Raw genomic sequence first — 25,520 nt, 5'->3', positions numbered from 1 at the left:
AAAGGGAGAAGGACCTTATTGGTACTAAGTGTTGCTGTAATTCATACTGACATCAAGATTCACATAGCAAACATTTTTATAAACCACAACCAACGTGATCATATTGTTAAGACTTAGGTATAATAATAACTATAACTATATATATATATGTAACACAAACATACACTATAATTGAGTTACAGAAGCAAGCATTATTTAGGTTCATAAACCCATTACTGCTTATTATTATAACTTGCATCGATTATCAAGTTTGTAGCTAATAATTATGTCTCAAGCAGCAGCAGCATCAACAGCAGTACCAGCATCCTTTTTGTGCACAAAAGCTTCAAGATATTCTTTCCTGCAAGGTAATGACCGTCTTTAAACATTTCTCGGATCCAAATACAGATTATCAAGGGTGTCAAGATGGACGGGTTGGGTTAGCAGACAGGTCCAAAATGGGTTTGGCTTGAAACCGGTCATATATTGGTACGGGTCAAAAAGGACTGGGTCAAATAAAGATTGACAGCCCAACACTTTTTCCCTTTGGGATTAATAGGTTCATAAACCATTGCATCAATTGTGATCAGGAAAAAAAAAAAAAAAAAGAAGATATTTTTACAATAATATTCGTATCATAAAAGTTCAAACAAAACTATATAGGATGGTCTCCCTTTTATTTAATTTATTTATCTATTCTGATATGTAAAACGAAAGCCAGAAACAATAAAAAGTGAGATACCTTGCGGGTAAGTGATCATGCGGTCGATTAAAAGGAGTCCAAATTGGGTCACCAACAAAGAGCCGCATGGCCTGCCAACAAAACATACAACAGCCATAAATACATTCAAAGCTAGAAAAAAAAAAAAAAAACTTGAAAAACGCATAGTCTTGTTGGAATGAGTTTGTTTACTTGGATAATTCAGGTCATTTTGAAGTACTAGCTATTGTGGGGCCAGTAAGGGTTAAGTTGATCTGCAAACACTCTTGTGTGAATTACAAATATACATGGAAGGTGATCCTCACACACCAGTTTTTTTTCATACAAACTAATACTATATGTCAACTTACTATTATACCCTTTAGTCCGTGAGTCAACATACAATACTCTTTCATAATTGTAATATAAAGATAACAATCGGGCTTAAACCCTCCAGAATGTCACTGTTCAAGTATTTAGTTTTATATCTATTATTTATTATTTAAGTTTATTAAACCCTCCAGAATGTCATGTATGGATTAAAAATGGGTGTGTGAGGATTACCTCCCAATATATATTCGCACGTGTGCACACAATACACATATATTATGAGTTAACTATGATTTAAGACAATATTATTACAGTGACAATTTAAATCTTAGGGTAAAAGTATGTTAGCCAGTAAAATAGATTTGGGATGACTTTTGACTGTTTGACCCATTAGATTGGTACTTTTAAAAGCTATTTTCATTTTACCTGTTAAAGATATATACATCCCAAATTAACCCATTCATTAGTAAATAGTTAAAATTATCAACTCCAAGGGTCATCATATCGCGATAATATAATATATCATATCTACCTCGTGAGAAACCCCATTTCTATCAATGCAAAGCTTCTAGAAGCGAATGTGGCATTATTTTATTCATTATTTTAATCTCTCCTTGTATCTTTTCTCCATTAATCTCATTTTTTTTTTCTTAATGTAGGAAAGTATATGCAGTATGATAATTAATTACTTTGCCAGTGTTAACATTTCAAGAGGTGAAAAACATGGCCATTAGTGACACTAGTTATGAATGTACCTTGATGTAGTTGTTGGTATCGAGTGTGAATCGGTGATAAATACCAGCAGGTAAAACAATCATGCCCCCTTTCTTCACCCAAACACGTATCCAAGCCTCATTCTGATCTCTCACATCGAAATATCCTTCAAAACCAAGTCCATGTTTGGTAAGTATGGAATATAAGTGAGTGCTTACAATAATAATAACATTAGAATGAATATATTCTGAGCTAGATGATGTATGTTTAGATCAATTAAAATTACAAAATATCTAATTGCATTTTCTATCTGCTTAATAAATTTATAAAGATTAGCTTCACCATATACATCGTATGATCATATACAATTACTATCTACCCCTTCTCTTAACCCAATCTGAAGAAGTTTTAATTCCATATCACAACCATTTCAACTCATTTAAACAAATCTACTTATCTAAACAAAAAGGTTTTTTGATTGATTTTATCGATTAAGTTTGTAACAAATCCAAATTGTACGGATACTTATAAAACTAAATATACGATTTTTTTACAAAACTTAAAAACAAAGAGCATTTACAACAACATTATCTAATTCTGATCATCCAAATATCGCAGAGTCACTCTCAATATACTAATTAAGCACCGCTATATGTATGAAAACAGAGCATCAACATAAATGAAACTTACCACTTCCAGCAACAGTGTAGCGAATCTCCTCATCAGTATGAAGATGCTCTTCGTAGAAGTTTTTGATCTTCTCTTCATAATTCGGCATCTTTTCTGGGCAAACCTCACAAAAGTCCTGAAAATCAACTCCTTTTAAAAACTATGGATCCAAAAAGCACCCCTAACCAGAGATGTCAATTAAGCCCACAAGTCAAATGGGTCAAGTGGGAGAAGGTCAACCTGATTCAAAGTTATCAGATGTTTATACTTCTTGCATTGAACCTTCCTAATTGCTTTATTAAAATCTTGAGATTATTATTGTTGACACATTGACCATATTTTTGTGAAGTGAAATTAAAAGGTTTTTACAGTTTTGACACCAATCTGGTCGTACTAAAAACCAATATCTTCTAAAAGATGGCTAGTTCAAGACTTTGAACATGAAAGTTTTAATTTTGGAAAGCATGATCATATGGGAATGTGCATGCGGTGGAAAAATCAAAATAGAAAATATCTATTTACATGTGATAAGGTAACCAACCCAACTTGCCACCTTTATCCAAAAAAACCCAACTTGCCACCTCTTCCCACCGTTCTTGAAAAACACAACTATGGGCGTAAAATGGCATGAAAATTGTTATTGATGGTAAGAGCCATAATATGAAACAAACCATGTAAGAGTATCCACGTGATTCACGAATTTTCTTCAATTCTTCATCTGTTTCATAGTTATCAGCATCCAACCGCCAACTAAGTACCCCAAGTTCTGCACAAAATTCAACAGGAGATTCATTCAGGCAAGTCAACTATGGTTGTAGACTTCAAAACTAACAGGAATGAAGTTCAGAAGATTCACCAGCAAGTTTGTCAAGGGATACAAATTCCTTTGGCTCCTTGTGATGCGGAAGTCTTTGGTCTTCGTTACTATCATCCATGTACCATGCCTCAATGACTTCCTCCCTAGCATCCTATTTAGACAACGCTCCATATTAAATACCGAAAATGATAAAAGAATATATTGAGCCAATATCAACCCGTAAAAGCAACCCATTTCGTTGACGAGTGATTCACCATCTTTTTAAGGGCATACGTACCTCTAAATTTGCTTATTTAAGTGCTTATCAAAACACCCTTCAAATTGCTTATTAAACAGCAGATAAGCTTATAATAATTAAAGTGCTTAGCATCCACTTACTTTTTTAATTTATTTATCCATTTATTTATGATAAATAATTAATAATTATTAGAAATATTATACTCAACTTAAACACAACCCAAATTATCAAACATCAATCTAGATCATTAAATAAGCTGATAAGGTGTATAAATAAGCTAAAGCAAAGGCCCCTTCAGATTCAAAACTCAAGCCATATATATAATTGAAATATTGAAAGTGGAAAAATTACCTAAACAAATATGAAAATTTCAAACACTTAAAAAAGTTTAATTACGTGAGCGACCAAACAGCTTATGAATTCATTCATTTAGATAAATTAGGGTTCTTGGAATTTGGGGGGAAGTTGAGTAATTACATACATGTACTTGCAGACAAACAAATCAGGTAATACAATCAGAATGAAATAATAAAGAAGTAATAGTAAGTACCTTGCATGAAGAACCCATTGAATTGAATGATTTTGATTAGTTAATGCTTTCGCACAAGTCTTTCTGGTTGCGTTTGAGAGATTATATACGGAGTAATATTCTTTGTCGTATGTAACAAAACAATAGATAATTTATCTTTTTGGAAGGGCCAAAACGATAAATAAATACGTAGTATATGATTTATTTGAAGATTGTGCGTTTCACGTCACCAGTTGATAACGACCCGGGTAAACCCTCCTCTTTGGTCAACCGGGTATATGTGTTAATGTGTGAATAAATGATATAGGTTCGTGAATCCGAGGTCAACCCTGCATTGTTCAGTTCCATCGTATGCATATTTTTACTACAAAATATCGTATCGTGAGTTTCATTTGATCCCTTTTTAAATGCATTTGCAATATATATTTTTGAGACTGAGAATACATGCGCTATTTTTATAACTGTTTTACGAAATAGACACAAGTAGTTGAAACTACATTATATGGTTGAATGGATCGAAGCCGAATATACCCCTTTTTAGCTTGGTAGCCTAAGAAATTGGGAACATACCCCCAAATTGACGCGAATCCTAAAGATAGATCTATCGGGCCCAACAAGCCCCATTCTGGAATTTGAAATGCTTTAGTACTTCGAAATTATCATGTCCGATGGGTGTCCCGGAATGATAGGGATATTCTATATGCATCTTGTTAATGTCGGTTACCAGGTGTTCAATCCATATGAATAATTTTTATGCAGATTGTATGTTATTGAAAAATGAAAATATGAAATCTTGTGGTCTATTAAAATTATGGAAATGGTTGATTATGATAAACTAATGAACTCACCAACCTTTTGATTGACACTTGAAAGCATGTTTATTCTCAGGTATGAAAGGAATCTTCCGCTGTGCATTTGCTCATTTTAGAGATATTACTTGTAGTCATTCATGACATATTTCAAAAGACGTTGCATTCGAGTCGTTGAGTTCTTCAAGATTATTACTAAGTGAATTATAGTTGGATATATTATGAAATGACATGCATGCCGTCAATTTTCGATGTAAAAAAAGTTTGTCTTTTAAAAACGAATGCAATGTTTGTAAAAAGTATCATATGGAGGTCAAATACCTCGCGATGTAATCATATGTTATTGTATTCATCCTTATGGATTAGGACGGATCACGACAACAGCCGGCTGATCAGGCATATGTCGCGCCACGGCTAGGGGGGTCGCGCCGCGGTGAAGCACTTGGGCTGATTCCTGGGCTGTTTCAAGTGTTCAAGTCTCGAACCAAAATTCACCAATTCACAATTAATGAACCGCTAACATTCAAAACACGTATCATACGTCGTTGGAAAGGTAATTTAACAAGGAATACAACTAAACACATATCATCAATCAAAACTAGCATTTACAATAATTAAATCCTCGTCGAAAGATCATTGAATGTCCATCATTCAATGTTTCAAGTTCAAAAATGCAATTGATGATTCGGGCATCCAATTTACACATACGATATGTCGTTTTGAAGGTAATTAAACATACATTGCAACTAAACACTTACTAACAACATTTCATAGCATTTAATGCATTAAAAGTTCATATTTAAGTCTATCAAACCCTAACCAAAATCACAAAATCAATAATCATGTTAGTGAAGTTTTCCAAGTCAACCTACACATCAAATTGAAGCTAATGATGCTAGTAACACATTTAATACATGAACTTTAACATTTAATCAACCAAAATCAAAGATTAAACTAACCGATTTTTCATATTCAAGCTAGTTATTCATACAAGCAAATCAAGCAACCAAATTACATATATATCAACCTAATGAGCCATAGACACTAACTAACACCATTTCAAATTTAAAGGTCTAATTTATGAAAATTAAAGATTTTGAAAAGCTTACCCCAAGTTATGAAATTGGTACCAAATTGGAGAGGATGATGCAAGGATCACAAATATGTAGTTTGTTTTGATGTTAGCTTGCTAGATGTGAAATGGATGATGAATCTTTGTTTGAAGAAATGAGAGAAAAAGTGGAAGTAAGCAAGAAGAGATAAAGAGAGAAATGAGAGGTGGGAGGTGGGTGATTGACTAGTCAACCACTAGTTACATTTTTGATCAATTGGCAAAGTTAGTCCCTCGAGTTTAAAAGCGGGTGCGTGAATTAACCAAACGAATTATTTTAAATACGCTAGAGTAAACGGGAGATGTTATAATTGAATAACGGAATTATTGAAAACGCTAACTAAAGGAAGATACGAATATAGATAACGAAAGATATTATTTAAAAAAAAAAGACGGCGTTAAAATAAATTAACGGAAAAAGGAGGGTTATTACATTACCCACACCTTAAAAGAAATTTCGTCCTGAAATTTAGTTGGAAGTAGTAGTCGTTGTTTCTTCCTCGAGACCTTGCGTTGTCAATTCTACGAATAAGTGAGGGTACTTTCTTTTCATTTGATCTTGTCTTTCCCACGTAAACTCGGATCCTCTTTTGGCATTCAAACGAACCTTGACAATAGGAATTCTACTTTGTTTTAAAATTTGGTTTCACGATTCATAATTTCAACCGGTCCTCCTATGAGGTGGAGTTTGTCATCGATAGTAAGCTCATCAAAAGGAATAACAAGTTCTTGTTCGGCAAGACACTTTTTCAAGTTTGATACATGGAATATAGGATGAACGGAACTCAATTGGGTCGAAATATCTAAATGGTAAGCAACGGGTCCAATACGCTCCAAGGTTTCAAAAGGGTCAATATACCGCGGATTTTGCTTTTCACGTTTCCCGAAACGGATTACACCTTTTCAAGGTGCAACTTTTAACATCACACGGTCACCTATTTGGAATTTGAGAGGTTTACATCTAACATCGGCATAGTTAATTTGACGACTACGGGTCATTTTGGGTCTTTCTTGGATTTGAACAATCTTAACGGTTATTTCATGAATGGGTTCGAGTCTGGTGGTTTGCTTGTCGCCTACTTCGGCCCAACAATTAGGAGAACGACATTTGCGGCCATGTAAAGCTTCGAAAGGTGCGGCGTTAATACTCAAATGTTAGCTATCATTGTAAGAGGAATCGTCTAAAGGCAACGATACAATTTCGTGATATGTTTTCCAAAGTTTGAATCGTACGTTTGCTTGGTCAGTCGGTTTGTGGATGATACGCGGTACTCATGTCTAAACGTGTTCCCAAGGCTTATTATAAATCTAAAAGTGAAACGAGCATCTCGATCCAAAATAAATGACAATGGCACACCGTGTCGAGATAGAGTTTCTATAATGCATAGTTGTACAAGTTTTTCCCATCTTGTCGGTTTCTGAAAAACGTTTGTTGGAACAAGTTTCTTATCGGTTTCTGAAAATGTTTATTAGGACTATTCACCCTCGTGGCGAATACTAGTATAATGTGAAGAGTTTCTCTCTCCATTGAGAATTTAGATAAAAGATTTCCTTATACGGAAATATGAGCGTAATGATAGAAGAAGTTTTCATCTTGAAATAGCCACATCATGCATCTTGTGGTCAAAAGTTGAGACTTTAATGGAAACGAGATAGTACACGTAGTTATATATTTTGGAGTTGAGTAGTAATTGGCCATTTATCAGATACATAAGGATGATATGTCAATAAAGAAAGAGGTATCCTTGGATTGTGTGTTATCTTGGGTCCCGGTAATATCAGACGGCAACAGTGAAATAACAGAGTCATGTAACATGGTACGTGGTGATGAGAAGGTTGATCGAGCCCATAATTTGTTACTCCAATTATTCCGGCAAAACAACTAATTTCAGTTTCCTTAATTTCGAGTCGAGAGAGGAGACCTTTCAGGTGTTCACTTAGAAATATTTTCATATTTGAGCTCCATTTTTTGATACACAAATTGGGCTAGTAAGGTTGGTGTGGATACTCACGTCCAAGGTTCGGACACGAAGAGGTTTAATTCTTTCCTTTCGGTTCAAGGCGTCGGCTACAACATTTGCCTTGCCCGGATGGTAACGAAGTTCACAATCATAATCATTCAATGTTTCAATCCCTCGTCGTTGTCTCATGTTGAGTTGATTTTGATCGAAAATGTGTTGGAGGTTTTTGTGGTCGGTGAGAACTGTACTTTTGGTTCCATAAGGATAGTGTCTCCACATTTTAAGTGCAAAGACATCGGCTCCAAGTTCGAGATCATGTGTCGTGTAGTTTTGTTCGTAATTTTTAATTGTTAAGAAACGTAAGCGATAATTTTCTTTCGTTGTATTAACACACACCCAAAACCTTGTTTGGAGACGTCACAATATGCAACAAAATAATCTGTGCCTTCGGAAAGAGATAAGATAGGTGCGGTGGTTAACTTCCTCTTTAAGATTTGAAACGCCGACTCTTGTTCAGTGAACCAAACGAATTTCTTTCCTTCGTGAGTTAATGGGGTTAAAGGACGAGCAATATAGGAAAAGTCGGAAATGAATCTTCGGTAATAACCAGCGAGATCCAAAAATTTACGAATATGAGTCAGAGTCGTGGGGGTTTCCCAATTACATATGGCTTCGATTTTTGCGAGATCGACTTAATACTTTGACCGCTAACAACATGGCCTAGAAATTGGACTTCGTTTAAACAAAAATTCGCACTTGAAAAACTTGGCATAGAGTTGTTCTTTTCTCAAGAGCTCGTGCACAAGACGAAGATTTTGTTCATGTTCTTTCGCTTTTTGAATAGATTAAGATATCATCTATGAATACGATAACGAATTTTGTCTAGATAAGGCTTGCATACGCGATCCATAAGATCCATGAATACGGCCGGGGCATTAGTTAAACTGAACGGCACTACAAGAAGTTTATAACTACCGTAGTGAGTTCGGAAAATGGTTTTGGGGACATCTTCTCCCTTAACCCTCAATTGATGATAACCGGAATGCAGGTCAATTTTGGAATACACACGAGATCCTTGTAACTGATCAAGAGGTAATCGATATGGGGAAAAGGAGATCGGTTCTTAACCGGTAATTTATTTAGTTCACGATAATCGATTCACATTCTTAGGGAACCATTTTCCTTCTTAACGAATAGGATCGGGGCTCTCTATGGTGAATGGCTAGATTGGGTAAAACCACGATCAAGTAGTCCTTGGGGTTGACTTGTAATTCTTGCATTTCGGAGGGAGCGAGTCTATGCGGTGCACGTATTACGGGTGCAGCTCCTGGTATAAGATTGATTTGGAATTTAACCGATCGATGAGGTAAAAGACCCAGAAATTCTTCAGGAAATACATCGGAAAAGTCACTAACAATTGGCACATCATCGATATGCTTCTCATCGGTCTTGACTTTCTTAATGTGGGCTAGGATCACAAAACAACCCTTATGAAGATATTTTCAACGTTGAGGCACGAAATGAGGTTGAGCCCGGTGCAACTCTTTTTGCCATAAACGATCAAGGGTTCACCATTCTCGATAGGGATACGAATGGTTTTGAGATCACAAGGAATGTTGGATTTTGTCTTGGCTAACCAATCTATACCAATAATTACATCGAAGTTTTCTAGGCCTAGAGGTATTAAATAGATTTTGAATTCTTTTCCTACCACCATTTGGAGCCATTGGGACTTTGGTATGCCTTACCGTAATATAACCACGTCGATCAAGTGTCGTTATATTTCGCTAATTCATACCTCCATTCTAATACCTCTCCATATAGTTAAGTTTGTGTAATCGCGAAGGTTGCAAATGAACGAGGTGCAACGACATCTTTAACAAGACACGTATTTAATCGAAAGAGTTAGTGCAATCCCTGAAAATGTGTTTCCCATAGGAAAATGTACAACTGATTGTTCACGTCAAAACGTTCAAGGTCAATTAGTGGCATCCTTAAGTATAACGAGAGTAATGAATCATGGTAACGAGTAGTACACAACAGTAATGATAGGTAGTGATGACGATACTCATCAATAGTAGTGGTAGTAGTAACGAATAGCGATATATAGTGAGGAGCACTAGTGTAATATTAGTAGTGAGTAGTGACCGCAATAGTTGTGAAAGTTTCACCACACTGGTAGGTAGTAAGCCGGGACGGAGGTGAATAACATGGGAAGACAGAATTTCCAAACTAGTGTAGCGAATGAAGTCGCGTCATCCTTACACGTATGAATCTTAAGTTTACGTGTGTTACCAGAAAATGGCAGAATACAGATTCGCATGAGAATTAGGTACAATTAAGAAGTTCACCGTAGAAAGTTTCAAGTATTAATGTACAAGTAGTCAAGTAAGTGCTATCTATAGAAAATGTATGTCAGAATGCAATGGTTAACTATCAGGTTGTAGTCTAGACTCACTAATGTGTCCTAGCGACTCCGTTAGACACATTAATGCATATCCTAATTTCCTACAACCAACGCTCTGATACCACATGTGATGAGCCGAAAAAATCGCCATTGACGGCGCCGTCAACTTAGGTCTCGTTATGTGGTCATAGTCCCTAAATGAGAATTGTTTGACCAAAATTATGTCGCATTCATTTGAAACGTGTATTACTTGCAAAGTTTTAAGTTACCAAACGGTTCGACAACGAGTTTAAGTTTACAGAAGTTGTAAAGTATAAATGAAATAACTTGCGACATAATATAAGTTGAAAATCATGAATGCTATCAATAGCATATGCATGTAAACATTAAGTTTGAATCCAAAGGTGCTATCACTAGCGTATGCATGTATGCTTGACCCCAAGCAAGTAATCAAAGTGTGCGGAAGCATGTATCAAGTAGCCAAGTCTGAACCTGAGAAACATATAGAAAACTGTCAACGAAAAACGTTGGTGAAATCATAGGTGTATTTGTAAACGTATGTTTTTGAACCACAAGATTTAGTATGAAGTTGATTATCCAAATCGTTTGCATTTCAAAGATGTTGTACGTTTGTGGAGCACCCAATTATCAAGACTTAACTGTATACAAACCCCGTTATCATAGTGTTAGAACCTACACTATACCCGAAAATATATTTCATCCGCCAAGGGTAGCGAACCGTCCGAATGAGGGCTCGTCAAGCCCGTATGGATCCACACAACATAAGTTCACGCTTACACCCTGCAAGTGTAACTAATGAGAATTGAATTGAGGCTTTTTGTTCTAACTCGCACGTGGAATGTTTGTTTCCGTACTTGTGTTCAAAGTATAAAAGTATAAACCGTATATGTTTCTCATCCTATGATTTTAAAGAGTAAAAGTTGTTGAAAAGATGGAACTATGATCTCACTGTAGTTGCATGCCAAAGTACTTCATTTTAAACGTTGTGCAATGAAAGTTGTTTAGTCTTGACCTAAACAAGTAAGTTATATCAATACCGGGTAAGACACAAGGTCGGTCTAAATGTGTTCAATTAGTCATATGGCTCGTTACGACTCGATTATATAGCATGTGAGTCAAGTTGTCAAGTTTCATGCAAGATATAAGTACAAGAGAGAGGCTATAACGCTTAAACGAAGTATTGATTAAGTTTGACTAAAAGTCAACTTTGGTCAAGTCAAAGTCAACAAAAAAGTCAACGTGTTCGGGTCGGGTCTCGGACAATTTTTCTGAGTTTCATAATCATATATATTAGAACAAGTTTCATGTTAATCGGAGATGCGTAGCAAAGTTAGAATTAAACGTGAAAATAAAAATCTGAACAGCCGGCTGATCAGGCATATGTCGCGCCGCGGCTAGGGGGTCGCGCCGCGGTGAAGCACTTGGGCTGTTTCAAGTGTTCAAGTCTCGAACAAAAATTCACCAATTCACAATTAATGAACCACAAACATTCAAAACACGTATCATACATCGTTGGAAAGGTAATTTAACAAGGAATACAACTAAACACATATCATCAATCAAAACTAGCATTTACAACAATTAAATCCTCGTCGAAAGATCATTGAATGTTCATCATTCAATGTTTCAAGTTCAAAAACGCAATTGATGATTTGGGTATCCAATTTACACATACGATATGCCGTTTTGAAGGTAATTAAACATACATTTGCAACTAAACACTTACCAATAACATTTCATAGCATTCAATGCATCAAAAGTTCATATTTAAGTCTATCAAACCCTAACCAAAATCACAAAATCAGTAATCATGTTAGTGAAGTTTTCCAAGTCAATCTACACATCAAATTGAAGCTAATGATGCTAGTAACACATTTAAACATGAACTTTAACATTTAATTAACCAAAATCAAAGATTAAACTTACCCATTTTGTAACAACCCTGATTTTTCCGTTACTTCCGTTAACCTTCCGTTAGTTTATTTAACGGCGATTATGTAACTTTTGTGCGTTTACGTGTAATAAATGCGTAGTTGACCTTTGGAGGGTTATAATAATTAATATGGGTTGATATTAATTCAAATAAATATTTCGGATGATGAAATACGATTAAAACGATACGATTTTGATAACTGCTTTTTGAGCAACGAAACGCTCGGGTTTATTTTAATAATTAATTTTATTAATTATTTACTTTTTAAAAATATTTACTTTTTTGGGTTTTTAATAAATTAACGTTTGGTTGCGTTTTAACGATCGGTGTACCGTTTCGGGCCTTCGGTACAACTAAACGACACTTGAAACGGACCACGAGTACAAGGAATTGGACAACACGAGCCTGGGAGTACCCCATGGGGCCCATTCGGCCGAACCACCCCACTCCCCACCCTTTTATGCTTAATTTTGATTACTTGGAGGACTTATGTGCAATTTAGGAGAACTAGGGTTAGTATAAATAGAAGTATTAACAAAAATTAGGGAAACCCTCACACAGAAAACTGAGCAGTCGATTCCCTCTCCTCTCCCTCTTGTCGTCGAACACACACCCACACACATCATCATCAAAAATTGATTTTTAGATTAAACCTTCAACACGAACGTTGCAATTCTTGATCTCCTCTACGCGTTGGTATAAATGATTTGTTGATCTAAGGTATATTTAGCAAACCCTAATCCTAAAAATCTGATTTTTATTAGAGTTTCATAGTTATGTTGTCAATTGCTCAAGTCTATACGCGTACGTGTTAATTGTAATCGTTATATTGATTGTTTGATGCGCTAGGGTTTAAAAACGAATTTGTTTTTGCATGATCAGAAAAATTAATTTTTCAAATGTTAATTATTATGTTATATTCATATTCCTTGCAAAAAACTATTGAGTTTAGGCTTTGGATTCACTTGATTTCGTTTCCGGATGATCAAGTTATGCTTAATTGAAATTAACGTTGTGTTTTCGTGATTGATCAGAAATCTGGTATTGATAGACAACGAATTGGCATGTTATACTTATACTACTAGAAATATAATTTAAAAATACTCAATTTAGACTAGGATATCATGTCGTTTGCTTATGTATAACCCGAGATATGCTTGAATTAGTGTAAAAGCAGTTTTATACAGCACTTGCATGAAAATAACCTTGTATGATAAAATGTGGTAACTTTTGTGATTAAAGATTTGAATATTTGAAATCTAAATAAAAATTAATTCATCTTTCATGTAGATATCATAGGCTAATTGTATCTAGATCTTCGAATAATCGCGTGCGAATGTGACTAACTAAACTAGAATCGAATCTGTAAATTGCTCCCTGTTTTATACTCTGTGGATTGTGGTTATTAAATGAGCATGTAAGCTTCTGTAATATTAATTTTAACATGATATGTGACTTATTGTTAGTTTATGTCAATCTCTGAAACCTTATGCATTGGGCACAATAGAGCCGTACTTTATGTGGATTCTGTTGTGAGCTGAAAAACTGAACATCCAACTTGCATGAATGAACTTTACAAATTGGCTAAACAAAATTTGCTAGATTTTTGATATGTGTTACTTTGACTTGTCCTTGAACTATGGCCACTGGTCTTGTATCAATTTCATGTCCCTAACTCCGGTTATAGCCAAAACGAAATCAGTGCGCAGTCAGAAACTGACTGGGTAAACCCCAAATGTACCCCTTCTGATTCCTGACTTTTAATTATCGTATGAGTCCCTGGATGGACTTTTTGGAATTTATTTTAAGTATATTTATTATCTGGAGTTTTCCATGTTTACGAGAATTTTGTACTATGAGATATTGTGCTAAGTATGCTACGTGTTCATGAACTTTGTGCACAACGATAAACTGAAATTGTGAAAATGATTATTCATGACCTGAAATGTATTGTTTGACTTAGGTTTGACATGTTGACCAATATTTGACATGAACCTACTGATGTTGACTTTAGTTGACCACATTGAAAAAGTTTGACTTTCGGTTTGACTTCGGTTGACTTTGTTTGACTTGCATGATATAGTTGACTTTTACTTTGAAACGCGTCGAGTCGAGCAATAAGACAACTTATACTATGAAACCACCCTTATTTAAGATACATATATTGACCAACCTAAATACGTATACTTAGGTTGCATTATTCAGCTGTAAACCGTACAAGTTTTTGTCAGTCATCCAAGCTTATTCAAAGGTGAGTCTACAGTCCCGCTTTTTACATGTTTTCAGGGATGAGAATACACGTTGTTATACTTACTTTATTAAATGCTTTTGTATTGACACGAGTACTATATATGTGTACTGAGTTTGTTCACAAAGCCTCTAGCTTGAATACTTTTAATACCATCGGTGTAAGCACGATTTAGATGGACGGATCCGTTAGGTTGACAACCTCACCCGCTATAAAAACTGTGGTGCATTTATTTTGAACATTAGATACGCTCAAACAAGTGTATAACATTTTAGGAGGTAAAGACGGGTATAGTGGCTTCTATACTCGGGTCATTGCTAGTATTCAGGTGCTCAGATTATGCAAACGTTAAAATCTCGTGGTCAAGGAAACTAAACTATTTTCTTATAACTGTTTTTCAGATACTGCTACATTACTTTAAACCTGTAGATTCACCAACATTATTGTTGACCTATTTTTGCGTGTTTTTATTCTCAGGTCCTTAAGAGGTAGGCTTCCGCTGTGTTTGCTGCATGTCTGGCCGTGGAGTCAGCATTTGATTTAATGAACATTATTTTACTTTCGCATTTAAAACTTTTAATACTGTTTAAATACTGTTGGCTTGTGGTTACGATCACAACAGTGTTTCCATTTTGGGATTATTGACTTATGTTTTAAAAGTTAACTTTTAATAAAATTAAATGCGATTGCTTTTAACGTCTCATATAGAGGGCGTAACTGTTAACTGTGGAACCTGGATTAACGCGCCGTCAGATGGAAATTTGGCGGGGTGTTATAGTTGGTATCAGAGCTAACGGTTCATAGGGAAACTAGGACTTGCATTAGAGTGTCTGATATGGTCATTAGGACACCTTGATGAGTCTAGACTACGACTGGGACTTAGTCATTACATGAGTACTTTGTGACTAACGTTATTTACTTGGCTAATCTGTTCGTTTATGTTCTTGCATTGTGAACTAGATGTCACAAGATTCAGGAAACAGTAGCAACGACTCGAGTGTGGCTGAGGTGAATGCACCTGCTCCTGCCCCAGCACCAGCACCTGCTCCGCATCAGATACCCAATCATCCCGTGAACCTTTATGCATTGGATTTGATTCACACTAACAGCAACAGGGATGTAATTGATCGTGTTAACGCTTTGAGCGATATTGCTAGGACATACCCGCACCCCGATGATCTTGATAGGCTGGACGAAAGGGTCACAGGTATAAATACTTATACGTATGAGGCAGAACGAGGTTCGCTGAGATGGCGAGATTGATAGCAGCCTTAACTGCCAGGGTTGCTGCATTGGAGCAGAACGTGATAGGTCGAGGAATGATGGACCTGCCTCCCGTACCCGACAGAAGAGGAAGTGAAGGGTCATTGACCATGAACTTCTTTTCCACCCACCATTCTTTCTTTACTTGGTTATATAAGACTTACCGGGTGTTATAAACCGGGCTACTAGTACATTATATTTATTGTTTGGGTTACTACTTTTGGAATTTGGTTTATCACTTATGGACTTCATTTATAATAATGGTGGTTTATGCTATTAATAACTATTATATTTTATTGCATGCGGTATGATTCTATATTTAGTAACTTGGTATGATCATAATACTTGTGTTATGTCATACTACTACTATTGCCAATATGGTTACTACTTAGTGCTACTGCTACTACTATCACTAGTGTCACTACTAACACTACTATCACTACTAATACTACATACATTACTTCTCACTACTAGCGAATCTCTTCGTACTATTATTTACTAGTCTTCAACACTCGTTGCTAGTATATTTTCATATATAGCGTTGTTTTGACACTGACCTGGTGTTTTTCTGTGTTGAAGATGCCTCCGAAGGAATCAACCGCCGCTCAAATCAGGAGAATGGTCGCAGAAGGAATCGCGGCCGAAAGAGCTGAACTACTGAGAGAATTTAACAACGCTCGGAACAGTAATGATCGTGGTGGTTCGAGCAACACCAATGGGAACGGAACTCAAGGCCACAATGGATGTTCTTACAAAACATTCACTAGTTGCAACCCGCATTCTTTCAACAGAACTGAGGGACCAGTTGGTCTCACTAGATGGTTCGAGAAGCTTGAATCAGTTTTTCGCATTAGTGGGTGTAATGATAATGACCGGGTAGGTTTTGCTACAGGCATACTATCGGACAGTGCGCTAACCTGGTGGAACAACTATGCTCAATCCCTGGGTCAAGATCAAGCTTACGCCCTACGTTGGGACACTCTGAAGTAAAGAATGATAGAGGAGTATTGTTCAAGAAACGAGATTAAGAAAATGGAACGCGAGTTTCGAGAGTTGAAGCTACTAGGCAACGATCTCACCGCCTATAACAAGAGGTTCTTTGAGCTAGCATTAATGTGTCCTGAAATGGTTACTCCTGAAAGGCATAAGGTGGAGCTATACATCGAAGGTCTAAGTGAGAATATTCAAGGCGGGGTCACTACCTCCAAACCCGCAAACGTGCAAGAAGCTATTGTCATGGCTAGTTTGCTATTGGATCAGATTGCCCAGAGAGGGGAGGGCACTACAGTGAATGAGAATAAGTCAAACGATGGTAAGAAGAAGTGAAACGGTAGTCAGAACAAGAATTTTAATCAACAGTCGTTCAAGAAGCAAGATTCTTACTGCAACGACACTGGGATCACAGGAACTAACTCCAGGTATAAGGGCAAAAAGCCACAATGTCAGAAGTGTGGCAAGCATCACACTGGAAACTGTTCTGTTCTAAATTGTGACCATTATAAGAAGTTTGGCCATTTGGCGAAAGATTGCAAGGTTAATCTCAACGGCAATACCAACAACAACAACAATGCAAGCAATCCGAACAATGCTAATAATGGTAAGAACTGTTATGGTTATGGACAGCCGGGTCATTTCAAGAAGGACTGTCCTAAGAACAACAATGGGAATGCTCGAGGCAGGGCGTTCAACATCAATTCCGCGGAAGCTCGTGATGATCCGAAACTAGTCACGGGTACGTTTTCACTCGATGATCAACCTGTTTATGTTTTGTTTGATACTGGCGCTGATAGAAGTTGTATATCTAAGGATATTTGTCATAATGTTAAGAAACCTGTTTCTTCCTTAGATAATGTGTATTCCATAGAACTAGGGAATGGTAATTTGATGAGAGCCGATAAGATTTAGCATGGTTGTACTTTGACATTAGAAAGAAAGTCTTTTAGCATTGATGTGATACCTATTGAACTGGGAAGTTTTGACCTTGTGGTTGGAATGGACTGGTTAGCTGATAACAAAGCTGAGGTGGTCTGTGACCTAAAGGCTATTTGTATTCCTATTGCTGACGGTGAACCTATGATGATTTATGGTGAAAAGAATAGCTCGCAATTACATCTCATTAACTGCTTGAAAGTCCAGAAGTATGTGAGAAAGGGATGTATCGCATTTATGGCTCACGTAAGCCATATTGTACCTGAAGAAAGGAGACCCGAAGACGTTCCTGTAGTCAAGGAATTTCTTGAAGTTTTTCTGGAGGAATTACCTGGTCTCCCACCTCATTGAGAAGTTGAGTTTCAGATAGACTTAGTGCCAGGAGCGGCACCGGTGGCTCGCGCACCGTATAGACTTGCACCCCCAGAACTTCAAGAGTTGTCTAGTCAATTGCAAGAGTTGTTAGACAAGGGATTTATTCGACCGAGTTCTTCACCTTGGGGAGCTCCAGTCTTGTTTGTTAAAAAGAAAGATGGGTTGATGAGATTGTGTATCGATTACAGAGAATTGACACAAGTTGACAATCAAGAATCGGTATCCGCTACTGAGGATTGATGACTTATTTGATCAGCTACAAGGATCGAGTTGTTATTCAAAGATTGATTTGAGATCCGGGTATCACCAATTGAGATTCAAAGAAGCTGATGTCCCGAAGACAGTGTTTAGAAAACGTTATGGATATTATGAGTTTACAGTGAAGCCGTTTGGTTTGACGAATGCACCAGCAGTGTTTATGGATCTCATGAACCGCGTGTGTAAGCCATACCTATATAAATTTGTCATTGTGTTTATTGATGACATATTGGTGTACTCCAAGAACAAAGAAGAGCTCGAACAGCATCTACGTTCGATTTTAACTATGCTTAGAGATGAGTAGTTGTATGCAAAGTTCTCTAAGTGTGACTTTTGGTTACCAGAAGTACAATTTCTTGGCCATGTTGTAGGGGCCAATGGAATACAGGTCGATCCAGCAAATATTGAGTCAGTTAAGAATTGGGAAACTCCAAAGACGCCAACTCAGGTTAGGCAATTTTTGGGTCTAGCTGGTTACTACCAGAGATTCATCGAAGGATTCTCTAAGATCGCCTGACCATTGACCGCGTTGACTCATAAGGGCAAAAAGTATGAGTGGTCAGAACCGCAAGAGTCCGCATTTCAGTTGTTGAAAGAGAAGTTAACAATTGCACCAGTATTGTCTCTACCCGAGGGAAGTGAAGATTTTGTTGTTTATTGTGATGCCTTACGTCAAGGAATGAGTTACGTGCTTATGCAACAAAATAAAGTTATTGCTTATGGATCGCGACAGTTAAAGATTCATGAGCAGAACTACACTACGCACGACCTTGAACTAGGAGCTGTTATCTTTGCACTTAAAATGTGGAGACACTACCTGTATGGAACCAAATTTACTATCTTCACTGACCATAAGAGTTTACAGCACATATTCGATCAGAAACAACTCAACATGCGACAACGACGTTGGATGGAACTACTTAATGATTATAACTGCGAACTTCAATACCATCCGGGCAAGGCGAATGTTGTGGCGGATTCTTTAAGCAGAAAAGAACGAGAGAGACCTCTTAGGGTTAAAGCTCTTAACATAGTTGTCCGTACGAATCTCACATCACAAATCCGCGAAGCACAACAAGAAGCAGTGAAACAAGAAAATGTCGACGTTGAATTTCTCAGAGGAATGGATAAGAAATTTGACATCAAGGAGGATGGAACACGGTACTTTGCTAATCGAATCTGGGTACCAAAGTTTGGTGGATTGAGAGAACTAGTGTTGGAGGAAGCACACAAGTCAAGGTACTCAATTCATCCGGGATCAGATAAAATGTACCAGGATTTGAAAGCATTTTATTGGTGGCCAAATTTGAAAGCTGACATTGCTACCTATGTCGGTAAGTGCTTGACTTGCACTAAAGTCAAGGCTGAGCTGTAGTGACCCGTCCTAATCCATCTGGACGAATACATTACATTTGGTTATATCGCGAGGTACTTGACCTCTATATGATACATTTTACAAACATTGCATTCGTTTTTAAAAGACAAACTTTTATTACATCGAAAGTTGACAGGCATGCATACAATTTCATAATATATCCAACTATAATTGACTTAATAATAATCTTGATGAACTCAATGACTCGAATGCAACTTCTTTTGAAATATGCCATGAATGACTCCAAGTAATATTTCTAAAATGAGCAAATGCACAGCGGAAGATTTCTTTCGTACCTGAGAATAAACATGCTTTAAAGTGTCAACCAAAAGGTTAGTGAGTTCATTAGTTTAACATAAATAATCATTTCCATCATTTTAATAGACCACAAGAATTTCATTTCCATTTCTCATAAATATACGTCCCATGCATCGAGACAAAAATAATCATTCATATGGTGAACACCTGGTAACCAACATTAACAAGATCCATTTAAGAATATCCCTTATCATTCCGGGAAATCCTTCGGACATGATAAAAACGAATTCGAAGTACTAAAGCATCCGGTACTTTGGATGGGGTTCGTTAGGCCCACTAGATCTATCTTTAGGATTCACGTCAATTAGTAGATCGGTTTACTAATTCTTAGGCTACCAAGCAAAAGGGGCATATTCGGCTTCGATCATTCACCCATATAATGTAGTTTCAATTAGTTGTGTCTATTTCGTAAAACATTTATAAAAGCGCATGTATTCTCAGTCCCAAAAATATATATATTGCAAAAGCATTTAAAAAGGGAGTAATGAAACTCACGATACTGTATTTTGTAGCAAAAATACATATGACGACATTGAACAATGCAGGGTTGGCCTTGGATTCACGAACCTATATCATGTATATATATTAACAAATATCACATTTAATCGACTAAGTTTATTTATATTATATAATGTATTAAGATTAATATCTTTATATACATATTTATATATATTTATATATAGGATTATATTAAGATATGTTTTTATATAACTACTACTTTATTTGGTAAAATAATATTTATAATAGAATGTTGTAATATTTTTATAAAAATAAGGATACAAATAATAATAATAAATAATAGTAGTGTTAGTAAAAATGATGATAATAATATATAAAAATCTTGATAATGATAATATTAATAATAATAATAATAATAATAATAATAATAATAATAATAATAATAATAATAATAATAATAATAATAATAACAAGTTATTTTATCTTTTATAATAAAATCACTAATATAGATAATAATATCTAATACTAATACTGAGTAATATAATAATACTAATTATGATAATAATGATAAAAACAATAATTTACTAATAATTTTAATCTTAATAAGATGACAATTTTAATTAATAATAATGATAATAATAATAATAATAATAATGATAATACTACCTTAAGTATATTGTAGCTTCCATGGTTGATTAAACAAAAAGAAATGTCACTGCCCAGATTCGAACCCACAACCTCTCGCTAACCATCAACACCCCTAACCATCTGAGCTATCATGCTTTTCTGTTTTAACTCATACCTAAAATCTATTTAACCATTATTTCTGTTTCATTCTTCTTCTTCCAAACAAAACCCATTTAATCTCTTCATCATCACCATCTAATAACATCCGTGATCATCATCATTAATATTGTTTCGTTTTTGATTATTATCACCATAAAATCATAACTAAATCATAAGCATCACCGTAAAAAAAAAATCATCATCGTTAAATTTTTTATCATCATCGCAGTTCATCATTAGCATATCATAATCAAAACATCATCATCTTAATTATCTTACCCTTTCTATCCTTCATTACAATCATCATTGTTCGTACAGGAAACAACAACAATTATCATCATCGTTTAATCTATCATCATTTATATGGAAATCCTAGATTTTAGTCTATATTATCTCGGCCCAACAGAGGATACCCGGACCAACAGCAAACAAGAAAATGGCAGCCCAACTGGAAATTCAATCAATTTATACGGCCTAAATAAAAGAGCAATATATCGGCTTAAATTTTCAAATGGAAATTTGTTTGGATCCTTCCAGCTAAAAATAAAAAAAAATCGTACAGCTCACATTACTCCATATCACCTAACAACAACTTGTAATTTGTCCCTCTCATCTTAACTTTTGGTGGGGTTTGGTTTCAACTAGGAAAAAAAAAATAATACCACTCACTTATCTTTTTAAATAGCATAGCTTCATCATTTTTGTTATCGAGTGGGTGTACTATAAATTGTAATCTAGTAGAAGTAATCAAGACAGGAAAACATACATAACAGCTGTTGTAGTCGACGAGAATAGGAAGAAGGAAATAGCTGCTGTAGCAGTCGATATTATAATGGGTTTATGGTGGTTTGTTGATCGTGAATAGAGGGGGAGAGAGAGATTCAAGGTGGTCGTATGGTGGTGCTTGGTTGATGGTGGTCCGGAGTCCGGTGGTGAAATGGGTCGATGGTGAAGGAGATATGGTTACTCAACAACAAAGATATGAAAAGATGGTGGATTATATGGGTTGTTTTGGATGGCAGTTGAGTATATGAAGGTGATATGGGTCTCGAAAAATAGAAGACAAGTAGAAACATATACATCCGAATAGTAGTAGTGGGTTTGATGGTGAACGTTTATGATGAAGGTGGTGGTCTTGGTTTACGTTTGTAACTACAGTACACGAGCAAGTGTTTGTTGGTGGGTATCATGGTAGTGTTCGAGTTGATAGTAACCGGAATAAAAGATAATGTTGGTGGTTGTTTATGGTGTAGGGTGACAGTGTAAGGGTGGTTGTTATTGTGGTCTCATGAAAGAACAAGGGAGAAGGGTTTTGGTTTGTTAACTTAATCGAACGTATAGAAACAATAAACCAAAAACCGTATGTGCAGGTTGGTCATGGTTTGAATAATAACAGGAAAATAGTGATCGTTGATGAGGGTATTGGGTGGTTAAGCAACACAAGCGAGAACAAAGTGGAGTGACTGTAAGGTGGTAGTCGAGGTCGGGTTGGAATCAAAACTGGATGATCGAGCATGGTGTTTTACGATGGTGGTTCTTGAATTTATAAATATGATGGTGATGAAAAATAGGATGATAAAGAGTTGTTTGTGTGTTCATATAACATATAGGTATTATATATATAGAGATAGAGATATATGGATACTTATACATTAAATATCTTAAAGTATGAAATGATTGAAAACAGAATTGAGTAATCAGACAATAATAGTGATTTGATGAATTTAATCACGGGTGTTTAAAACAGTTTCTCTACCGACAGTTTTCACGGACTGTGTGTCGTGCACTATTTGAAATCAGTAGCGGATAAAAGTCTTCGGAAAAATCCTAATTTTGAGATTAAATATATTTATTTATTTTGGTCATTATGGTATAAAATTCGATCATTAATTAATAAATAAATAATTACATTAATTATTCACTCCCAAACCCCAAGTAAAATATAAAAAGTTTTAAAATTTAATAATTAGATCTTAAATACATTTTTGGTAAGCATAAAGTTTATAGAACTCATTTTCGAATCACCGTTTATATTAAAATCATATAAGTTTGAATTTTATCTTGCTTAATGACAATCGGGACATCAAATGAGTATTACAATCATTTAATATATTTTTTTAATATACATTATTTATATATATATAGATATATTTTAAATAATAATTATTATAATATCCTATTTTTATTTTATTTTACATAATTAAATTTTAATAACAATAACATATAATATTTCAAATTATATTTTCAATTACCATTTATATATATATTTATACACACATATCTATTTATAATTAATTGTTCGTGAATCGTCGAGAGCAGTCGAAGGTCAATTGAATATATGAACATCATTTCAAAAGTTTCTAGACTCAACATTACATACTTTGCTTATCGTATCGAAATCATATAAAGATTAAGTTTAAATTTAGTCAAAAATTCCCGGGTCGTCACAGTACCTACCCGTTAAAGAAATTTTGTCCCGAAATTTGAGTGAGGTTGTCATGGCTGACAATAAAAATATTTTTCTGACGAATAAGAGTTGATAAATAGAGTTTTATCATTATTGATGAATATAGATAAAACGATTCGCTTATGTGAAGCGTACGAGTGAAGCTATCACTAAATAGTAAATTGAGAAAGACAAGTTTCATCATAACTTTTGACTAGTCATGGTTGAATTCCGGAATTCAAGGGATTTATAGAAAACCTTCGAAATCAAAAAGATTTGATTCTTTGGCGAGTAAGGAAATTAAGATCTCTATAAATAAATACGGTGATCTGCCTCGATTACTCTGTCTGATATTTCCATTATAAATTAAGCTCTTCCGTTCCATTATTCTCACCATTCCTATACTTTCTTTCTTAGTTCATACATCTAAAAGATTGTGAAAATGCTTAATCCAGTTCTAATCCTTAATATTTTCCTAATTATCATTTCTATCATCTTTCTTTTCAATCTTCCACCAGAAGAATTTGTTCACTTCTACTATTACCTTGGGTGATACTATTTTTAATTATACCGTGTCTTTATATTGTTATTCGTATTAATATCCATAGTTTGTAATTCCTGTGTTGTTGTTGGGCTTTATATTTTCTCTTATATTTTGGAGCTCTTTGCCTTTTTATTCTCTTCTCGACCTCTAGTAAAGCGAGTAACAGTCCAGAATTCGTAAGTATGGAACTTCGAATGAACTTAATGTTCTAAACAATAAAGAACGTAATCGCACGATTTGATTTGTCAAATTACCCGAATTCAAGAGAAATGATAGGACTATCAAGAAAATATGTTCTTGATATGTTTATAGATTAGATAGAATGTAAGAGTCGTGTAATATGGCACATGATGACGGTATGATCTGTGAATCACCACGTTCCATTAGAAACTCAGCATGACTTACTGTAATATAATCACGTTGATCAAGTGTCATTATATTATACTAATTCATGCATCAATTTCTTTACATTTCTCCAGAATTCATTCATAAATTAAACTTAAATTTTACAGAAGTTTCCAATATAATGAAACACAGGAAGCACGAAGAGGTATATAATTCGGACGAGAATATTTATGAAAATATCCTCAGAAATATCGAAGATATTTATGATGATATTTTGGAATTTCCAAGTTCGAAGGTTGATGAAGAAAAAATTTTCGCAAGAATTTAACATGACTTCGGAGCAAGATATTCTCTAAAGATTTCAACGGATCTAGAATTACCTGGATTCTTTGAATATAGGGTATGGTCCTTGTATTTGTCCTTGGTCTCCTTCGTGGTTAGCTCAACCCGTTTTCCAGTTCCAACTTTTCTGAGCTTTTCCAACATACTATTCTTTATCATCAAACTTCTGACGATTAAGGTCATTTACGGTTGCCTACAGTTTTCTGCTGCTTCATTCAGCTTTTTCAAAGTTCAATGTATTGATTCGTAGGCTGGGTGCTTTTCAAAATTTCAGAATTGAAGATTGTAATTCTAGAAGATAATTGTTATATGTATACATATAACTATTGATGTAGAAAGGCTACGAGATTCGAAATATTGATTGCTGATTCTCGGTAATTGGTATGGCAATTATTGTTACAGCGTATTGATGAATACATGATGGGGTTTCAATGAATATAGTGATTTTTCGGAAAGTCCAAATTCATTGAAGTTGCTGGTAAGTTTACTGCTAATGTGGTGGAATATAAACGGTTCCCCGGTAACGATGACGACAGGCAAACTTATATATCGAGGTTATAATAAGGCTAATTCGAATGGAAGTCGAAGTTGATTTGCTGGAGCTGTGACAAAAC

The 25,520-nt window shown here is 35.3% G+C and overlaps 1 protein-coding gene across 1 annotated transcript; it reads right to left on the bottom strand.

Moving 5' to 3' along the window:
* Positions 1 to 126: 126 nt before the first annotated feature.
* LOC139843877 (acireductone dioxygenase 2) lies at positions 127 to 4,130 on the bottom strand. The gene is made up of 7 exons (XM_071834052.1): positions 3,998 to 4,130; positions 3,249 to 3,360; positions 3,064 to 3,158; positions 2,414 to 2,528; positions 1,765 to 1,889; positions 722 to 792; positions 127 to 340 (listed from the first exon to the last, which is right to left on the bottom strand). Exons 1-7 carry the CDS (start codon positions 4,013 to 4,015, stop codon positions 271 to 273), a joined length of 606 nt encoding a protein of 201 aa, XP_071690153.1. The 5' UTR covers positions 4,016 to 4,130; the 3' UTR covers positions 127 to 270.
* Positions 4,131 to 25,520: the final 21,390 nt, after the last annotated feature.

Source organism: Rutidosis leptorrhynchoides, chromosome 4 (genome assembly GCF_046630445.1).
Source record: "Rutidosis leptorrhynchoides isolate AG116_Rl617_1_P2 chromosome 4, CSIRO_AGI_Rlap_v1, whole genome shotgun sequence".
In the NCBI taxonomy this organism is placed as follows: Eukaryota; Viridiplantae; Streptophyta; class Magnoliopsida; order Asterales; family Asteraceae; genus Rutidosis; species Rutidosis leptorrhynchoides.
The sequence above is the reverse complement of the archived record's forward strand: the minus strand, read 5'-3'. Positions and strand labels throughout refer to the sequence as shown.